We start from the raw sequence: 9,270 nt of genomic DNA on the forward strand, positions 1-9,270 counted from the left end.
AATGGTGCAGGCAGTGTGTAATGACGGAGACGGTGTGTAGAAGCTATTACAGCTAACGAAAGGGTGCCGCGGTGTTAACTATTCATGAACCTCCACGCGCGCACACACGCGAGCAGACACACACGCAACCACGCACTACCACACACACACACACACACACACACACACAGTCAAAATACAGCGGCACACAGCACATATATAAAATGTCAGAGAGAGAGAGAGACTTCTAAGTGTACACACACCTTTTTCCGGGGGAACATGAAACGGCATATTGTCAGCGGAGCCACCACAGGTGCTGTGTTCGACATGAATTAACCATGAAAGAGAGGCGTGTGTGTGTGTGTGTGTGGGTGTAATGTCGCGCCACACCCGCTGCCGGCTTTGATTGACAGCGAGTGCTTAGCGAAATTTATGCGGCACCAAAAGCCCACAGAAGTGTGCCAGGGTCAAGTAGAGTTCACTTATGCCGGCAGACAAATCCCCAGCACCGTGCACCCCCGTTTCACCGTTTCTTTCTCTGAAGCTTATATAGGTACACACACACACACACACACACACACACACACACACACACACAGGCATGCACGCACACACACACACACACACACACACACACACACACACACACACACACACGGACGCACACACACACACGCCCACACGCACACACACACACACACACACACACACACGTCGCCACAAACGATCATTTCAAAGATGTAGAAGAAACCGAAAGAGCGGATAGGAAACATTTTCGGGCAGAAGTGCGTTATTACTTGAGACAGGAGGGCGAGACTTTCACGGCAGTTTTTTTTATTTGCAACCTATCTTGTGCTGCATTTCATGGGAGTGGGAAATCCCTGTTTCCGGGAAATCCCCGTTTCCGAGTGGGTAAACCGAGTTATGATGAAATCACAACTGTGTGAGGTAATGAGTGAGTGAGTAAAATGCGTTCTAAACATTGGACGCCTGCAGTGAAATTGTGGTTTTTTTTGGGGGGGTTTTTTGGCGAAGCTTGTGAATTCTACAACAACGTAGCAGCTTAGAAAGAAAGCACACACGCACAAGTCGGCACACGTTCTAATTTGAAAAGATGTGGTGTACGTGGGGAGAAAGGGAAAGGACGGTTCATTCACAGATAGAATTCTCAACAGGCCCTCTGGTCATTTTTGTTGTGCATGTCGTGGAAGGCATTTCTTACTCGATGGGGCACTGGCTGGTTAGTGAATATGTCTCAAATGTCTATACAGAATTAATGTGCCGTTCCCCATTAACTGTCAAGATGATGAATACATTCATCTCCATGTTGTAAAAAATAAAAAACACACACAATTTTTCGGTGGAGAATTTCATCAATCATTTTCCACACATTTTATCAATCTCCACCATGTTAATGAAACCACTGTGTGCGTCTGACTGATAATCTATCCATCAATCTATCTTTCTTCAGGTGATAAATGCCATCGAGCAGGACTTCAGGCTGCCGGCTCCCATGGACTGCCCGCTCGTGCTGCACCAGCTGATGTTGGACTGCTGGCAGAAAGACAGGAACGCTCGGCCCAAATTCCCCGACATCGTCAGCATGCTGGACAAGATGATACGCAACCCGACATCTCTCAAAACTGGCACCAACAACATTCCTGCAGGGTGAGTGGCGATAGAGTGGCGTTCCGTAAACAGAATTTCCAAAACACACACACACACACAAATATAGACATACCATATTGAATAAGTAATATGGCTCTTTCTCCACTCCTGCAGTCCTTCCCATCACCCCCTGTTGGACCGTGCGGCCCCGGACCTGAGCAGAGTGAGCTCTGTGGAAGATTGGCTGGCCGCCCTCAAGATGACCCAGTACCGAGACTCCTTCCTGGGCTCGGGGTTCACCTCTCTGCCCCTCGTCACCCAGCTGACTACCGAGTAAGTCTACTCTGTCTGTCTGCCTGTCCGTCGGTCTAACTGTCTGTCTGTCTTGTCCGTCGTCTCCGGTCCATCTCTTCGTCTCAAGTTTTTCTCCAAGTGCCAGTCACAGCTCAGTCCCTGCTTTTCCTGGATAACGAGAAATACTGTAGGTTCTGTGTCTCTGACTTCCTTCCTTTCTTGGCTTGCTCCCTTCCTCCCTTCCTTACGTCCATCCTCCCTTCCTTCCTCTACACCCATTCATCAAAACTCGTGATTTATAATAATGCGCATGGGTTAAAGAAGTCTGTCATTCTTGAGTGTGCTTGATTCTTTTTATGAAGTGACCAAATGAGGTCACCCTCATTTAACCACATCGGTTGGTTTTTTTTTTTGATTTGTTTAACCAGGGACCTCCAGAGGATCGGTGTGTCCCTGGCCGGACACCAAAAGAAAATCCTGACCAGCGTCCAGTCGATGAGACACCATACTGATGACCAGTCTCCCACTGAGTCAGTGTGACCTTCGATGCCATTGAAATGGCCAATGGGGAATTACCTTTGCTGTTTTTCCAACTACTCCGCTCCTGTTTACCTTCCCTCCTCAACCCGTGTTGACATCATTTGACGACAGCGGGCAGATCCTTACATTGGTCCAATTCTTGAGAATCATCACTCCCTCAGTATATCATGGATTGGGTTCTCTCTTACCATGAACCTCCTCCCAATGTGATCCCCCTGAATGCTGTAACGTGTCCATTGCCACAAAAAAAAAAAAAAAAAAAAAATTGGAACATGAAGAGGAAAGCAAAAGTTGCACCGCTCCAGAAACTCTTGACAAAACTCATGTCCCCTCCTGGGGAGATCGTTTGAACTTTTCTTTCTTTATTCAGTTTTCGTATCTCAAATGGTCGTTCTTTCGGTCAAATGTCCTCCGACCTTCCCAACTCGCTCACATGCAGACTGCCCACAAGTAACAAAACTTCTCACCATTGAACCATGGAACTGGTTTTGCCAAAGGTCAACACTACTCGTGTCCAAAGCCTACATTTGGAAACCATTCTGTATTTAAGTCTGTAGAAAAAAACAAAACAAAACAAAAAGCATTGAAGGGAGGAAACGTCCTTTTCATGCTCTCATGCAGCGTTTCACTATTTAACGACTCAAAACTCTTTTGCCTATTCAACAGTTACAGTCATGGATGACATGGCCTTGATTTTTGTAGAAACAATACTGTGAAGAAGATTGTGTCTGAGCCGCCTGTCGAGCAAAACGTAAGGTCCTCGAAGCTATGTGATGCTCAATCTATGAGGCAGTGCCAAAAGCGGGTCTTGGAGTTCCAAGTCTTTCGATTTTTATCTGTTTGGATTCCACGAGAGACAACACAGAACGACATGTGTATAGTTTGGGGTTAGCGGTGCGTTGGTCAAAGAAGGCTTACGTGGGCGAGGCGCCGTGGCAAAAACAGGCACCGTGAGCCAACCGAGGAGCGGGACTTTGAATCCTAGTCTTCATATTGAAGAGCCTGTACATATTATGACACGGGATGTTTTAATCCCCAAAAGCTAATTTGCTTCCATTTTCACAAACCTGCAGAGAGCTTATTTCCACTGAAGTATTTGAGAGTTCTGTGTACCCGGCTGTTATCTGCATCTGGATGACACTTTCCCACCAACAAACCCTTTGAAAGTGTTTTGATATTCAGTCCAAAATGTAAGTTCTGTTGTTGTGCAAATTGTACTTTTCCATGGAAACGAAAGCAAGCTCTTCCGGTCTGGAAGGAACTGGCATCACCAAAGCCCTTTTCACAACTCGACATTTGTGAGGAAATTGTAGTGTTTGACCATTGACTTCTGCACCAAATTAACCACTTATCTCAAAGGCACAATACAACCTGCTGATTGATCTGTTAATCAATAACTAAGCTGTTGATCATGGGACTAAAAATGGAAAATGGAAAAGAAAAATATGGAAGACCAGACTGTGGGTGCTGAAACACAGCCAGTTTGAAGAAAACACAAATGTACAGAGTATTCTGCCAATGTGGTGATTTGCCTATAAAGTCTCTCCATTTCAGCCCGACAATGTCGACAGGATCGTGGATTTTAAAGTACAGATTAATACGCCGAAAAACAAATATCGAAGTCCTGTCAACAAACGAAACAAAAATCGTTCGCTCCAAATTCGACGGCAGACATCCGGGAACTCCTCCCTACTGTATCCATCCAATCCTACCTAATTCATTCATTTCTGAGGCGGCGGCTCCGGGTCATTTCCACCCACTTTCAGAGTTGACGTCCAGCGCCAGTGTTGAGGTAGAATGACCGTGACCCTTCTCCGTTCACGTTTTCGGAGCAGGTTGTCTCAGCGGCTGTCAAGCTCTCCGGCTCTCGCTCATGCAGCATTAAGTGTCGGGACTCGTGAGGGCTCCCGGTTTCCCGGAAACGTCAGACAAAGCCAGCACACTTACCGTAATGGACCATATGGACCAGTGGACCATAAACTCCAAAATTGGAGGTGCGTTGCCTTAGATTGAAGCATCACATTACACGGGGAAATCTGAGCCCACTTCACAGCACAATAGGGGGTATCTCCTTCATGTCGGTGGTTAAGCAGATTACATGCACGCTCTGTCTTCTGCTGGTCAAAACGTCCGGTCAGGACAGCTGTTGTGTCTGTCACACGCACCCACCCACACACACACACACACACACACACACACACACACACCCAAGGGGATTACATGTGTACAGGGGAAGTGGTTTCGGCAGGGATTTATCCCCGTCAACCGGCTGCCGCTCTTCACCATAGCAGAGATAACATTTAGCTCTTTGGTTTTGAATTTGAATTCACCTTACTGTTGCATGACGAGTGTTTTCCAGTACGTTTGTGTTTGTTTGTGTTTGCCCGCTACGCTACTCCTCTCCAGTGTTGAAAAAAGGAAAGGAATAAAACAGCCCAAAGCCTTGTTTATTAATAAAAAGTCATGACAATGAGACGATGGTCCTAGAACTATTTTGAAAACCCTCTGGCGTTCTGGTTGTCACTTTTGTCCAAAAACAACTCGGCTCCAGCCAGTATGGCACAAATTTCTAATTTGTTGCCATGGCAACGATAGCTTATTGAACAGAGTATCGCAACGCGGTGGGGAAACAACCGAGGCCGTGTCAGCAGTTCAGAGGCATAATTCTCTCTAAACAGAGGCCTCTGGAGGCAGAGTTTCGAGCTCGGAGGTTTAATAAAGAATGAGACGACTCGTACCGCCTGAAAAACTCATATTGCCCTGCCACCCACAAAATGACATGCAGGAGGGAAATAACACAAGGCTTTCAACGGAGAAATTTCGATGCATAATGCAACAAATTTTCAATGTCAAACAGGGCGTGTTCTACCATCATCGGCCTGTCTCTCTTTTTTTTTGGGGTGGGTGGGGGAGGGGGGTTGTATTTTGTGTTGTTGTTTACCGGTATCATCAAGTATGTGCTTTCCGACTACAGACAGACTTTACGATATTGAGGCTTTAATGTTTGTGCAAAGGTTGCCGAGTGATGAATGGAGCTCTCGGCAGGAAGGGTGAAACGAAACACACCTCGGTCCTGTACCCCGACCGTTGCGTGTCCAGACGCTGTGTATCCGGAGAGAGAGAATAGATGTCAGTGTGTGAAGAGGTGTCCGTGTTCATGGGGGGGGGGGGGGGGGGGATTTCTGGGTAACGCGTGCACTATCGTCAAAGGTCTTGCCAAAACGAGTTTGGGGATTTTTCTCAGACTCCTCAGATGAATACGATGTAATTTGCTCAAAATGTCCTCTCTGAAGTGTGTGTGTGTGTGTGTGTGTGTGTGTGTGTGTGTGTGTGTGTGTGTGTGTGTGTGTGTGTGTGTGTGTGTGTGTGTCTGTGTGTGTATTTATTTGTCTGTACAAATTATTTGAAAACGAGGGAGATCTCAGGGTCTGCCTGGCGACGGGTAGGCCTCTGGGCCTCACTGCTTCATTTCCCGGTGTTAGAATCGTTATTAAACTGTTGAAGTCATCTCGAACAATCACAAGTTTAATCGTTATTAAACTGGGGCCCAGTGGGGGGTAAACTCCCAAACACCCTTTATTGAAAAGTGAGCACAACACAGACTGTCAGGCACGGAATCCAGCGCGGGGGCGGAATTGCCCTTGATTCAATTGTATGGAATGGGAGGAAAAAAAGGTTTCTCAAGTTTCCGGATTTGTGTTATTTTCAGTCAACTGTTTCCTAATCATTTGAAGAGGCGCCGCTGGAACGTCCCGTTTGAAGGTGTCAAAGGGAAATTCCTCCAGTCAGTAAGACATTTCTGTTTTTTTAAGGGTTGGGTTGTCCGCTTTGTTGTTTACCGAAATGAATGCCTTACCCCCACTCCAGTGGATCTCGTGAAACACGGGACGTTTGGGACATTTTCGGACGACGCGCCGCAGGTTGGAGAGCGGAGAGAATCCCCGGGCAAAGACGTTCACGGTGGAGTAGACATCGAGGCTTGGCGTGGAAGAGATGACTTTCTTGCTCCGTCTCCATCGGTGCCGGCTCCCCTCCCCAAATCCCTCCCTCCTTCCCTCTCCAGTATAAATAAGTGTTCCAACACTGCCCCGCTCCCCCCGCGCCCGATGCTCCGGTTTACCCTTGGGGGCAATGTTGTCAAGTTTTTATTTTTATCGCCTCCCTTTCGCAGGCGCCTACTACGACAAAAGCCTCCCCACGTTTTGTTCTCTTGAGTTTTTGTTGTTGTCGTCGTCGTCGTCGTCGTCGTTGTTGTTGTTTTTGACATTCCTTGCACTCGTCCTCAGACAATTTTTCAAATCAAGCGGCGGCTTCCCGAAGGCGTCCCCTCGCTCCGAATGCGCTCTCGCTCAACCGCCTCGCGAAAAAAAAAGCCGGCCTTCCCCGGAAGACGTGAGGATCTCGCTCTGATTCCGCCCAGCGAAAAAAGGAAAAGAAAAGAGGAAAAAAAAAAAAAAAAAAAAACACACACACGAGACAAACTGGAACTAGGAAATGGTGGCGCCCACCCGGGGCGGAGTGAAAACCCCGCGCGTGGAGGTGCAACCGCCGCGACTCGGGGGAGGCGGTGCTCCGTTCCGAAACAAACGCCAGCCCCTTCATTACCCACCGAGCCGCCGCCGACATCAAAGTGTCCCTCCGCCCCGCGCTGATACCGCATCCGTTTGATATCAAGTTATTTTGACTGCGAGGTACCTGCAAGTACCGGGTCCTACTTACACCCGTTTTAATGAAGTGAACTGAACAGAGCTTTTGTTTCTAAGAAAAAAAAAAAAAAGCCTGCTTGCCGTGCTGTTCAGTGTGTGTGTTCTTCTTTTGAAAAGGATATTTAAGCTCAGTGATCAGCTGTAGTCTGCCTTTTTCTTTTCCCGCCTACCTGCGAAACCTGCCCATCGCGTTCGACGCTCACCGAGCGCCGCTCCGGTGGAATATATCACTGTAATATACTTTCTGTGTGCGCGTGTATTACAAACGTGTGTGACGGTGAATGTACAGTAAAGTGTTTGCATATTGTGGGTGTGTGAGAGTTTGTAGCCGTGACTTTCTGAACCGTGCGATGACGATGCACTGTTTGTCAATAAAGACGACAAATCAACCAAAGCGGTTTGTGCGGTGGGGATCATTTGTGCCGGCCGCGACCTGCCGGTACGGTTATTGTGTTTTGAGCCATTTAGCATACGGTGACCAGACGTCCCGAGCTGTGTGTCCCGACTACCGACATCTGTAAAACACGAATATTTACCAGTTTTCAACATTCACTACCAAATCGCCCCGGTTTTCATCACAATTCATATAATAATAATAATAATATCATACTTGTTTTCAGCGCTTAAATACGTAATATACTGTATACAGGCAAGCGGCGTGAGGATCCCACCAGAGAAGGAGGCGTCGCCATCACCATGCCCACCAGCTCGGTGTGAATCGTGCGCTTTGTCTGCATCTCCGCTGCGCATCCATGTCAACAGGGAGCCGAACACGCTCTGGCCGAACACGCTCTGGCCGAACACGCTCTGGCCGAACACGCGCTGCACTTCAGAGTCCCGGTTTGGGGGTTTCAAAATGCGGTCGCCCTCATTTCGCACCAATGAGCCACATATCTTCCAGTTTGTTGAAAGCGTATCGACGTCACCAACTGAACTATGTTCCTAAAGTAGTCATAATTTCATCAGGCGATATGATAGGTATGAAAGCATATCAATATTTATTCTATGTTTAAATGATAATTGTGGTCAATGGCCACTGCAACGTGCCTAGTGGTAGGATGGGGTATTGCAGGTTTACGGTCGTGGGACACATTTAATAGAAAATCTCATTGGCTTTAAGAGACAGGTACTTAATCCATTCCTTGCTTTTCAGACATCTCAAGATAGGAATTTTAATTATTGGTTATGATGATAACAAAAATAATGTTTGAGTTATTGGCCAAATCAAAACACCGGTTGCTAATGGCTCCCTGGCCGGGGAAGGGAATGTCCAGCCCCAATTGTCCTATTGAGGGGCTTAATAATTCAGTAAGTCAAAAGTAAAACACGAAAATCTAGGCATGATCACAGGCAGCATAGGGTGTGGCGGCTCAAGGAAAAGAAAAGAAAGAAAGAGAGATGATAAGAGCGGGGAAGATAAGATCCAAATCTCCAAAGGGGAAAAATTATGTATTCTACAGTATGTGCGCGTAGTCATACTGTATGTGCGTCCACGCGTTGTGCATCTCACGCTGCCGCTCCCTCGCCGCTCCGCCTCTCCTCCATCCCTCTGTTCTCCCCGGCAGCCCCCTCCATCCCTCCCTCGCCAAAGCTCCAGATAAATAATTGGCGCTCTCCATCCTTACAGTGGTGTAGCGATGTAAGGCGTGTTGCACTGCAGGCCACATTCCACGGGATGGGGTGACGTCTTCCCTCTCTCTCTCTCTCTCTCTCTCTCTCTCGCGCTCCATCTTTCTTTCTTTTTTTTTTATTTTCCATAAATGAATGGTTATCTATTATTAAGCAGCCGTCAGCAGCAGCTATCTCTATCTGGTTGGCTGCTTAAATTAATATGACAGCGCTGGGGAGATTTCCGCGGATCAGAACCCAGCTACGGATGCGCATGAAGCTTTCTCAATTACACGTTTGACACAGGAGTCAAGAGGCAGGCAGAGGCAGGAGATTCAAAATGGGTTTTTGGTTCCCCCCCCCCCCCCGACTTGGGTGTTTCCCTAACGAGGCGGTGGCTCCAATTGATTCGGTTTTGTTTGTACGCCTGGCTTTAAAAAAAATAAAAAATAAAAATACAAGACTGTATTTATTCCCTCTGATCTGTTGTTTATAACTCTGGAGGTCATCTTCTTTTCTCGACACTCGATTAAAT

The 9,270-nt window shown here is 47.3% G+C and overlaps 1 protein-coding gene across 1 annotated transcript in view; it reads left to right on the forward strand.

The window, feature by feature from the left end:
• LOC307237291 (ephrin type-B receptor 1-like) overlaps positions 1-2,421 on the forward strand; it is a gene marked incomplete at both ends in the record, with an annotated part of 61,231 nt that extends 58,810 nt beyond the window's left edge. Inside the window, 3 exons of the mRNA XM_080010004.1 lie at positions 1,451-1,647; positions 1,762-1,920; positions 2,310-2,421. Of these exons, the coding sequence (XP_079866130.1) occupies positions 1,451-1,647; positions 1,762-1,920; positions 2,310-2,421 (468 nt within the window). The remainder of the gene's footprint in view (positions 1-1,450; positions 1,648-1,761; positions 1,921-2,309) is intronic.
• Positions 2,422-9,270: the final 6,849 nt, after the last annotated feature.

The sequence above is a fragment of the Zeus faber genome, assembly GCF_960531495.2.
Source record: "Zeus faber genome assembly, chromosome: 1".
Lineage (NCBI taxonomy): Eukaryota > Metazoa > Chordata > Actinopteri > Zeiformes > Zeidae > Zeus > Zeus faber.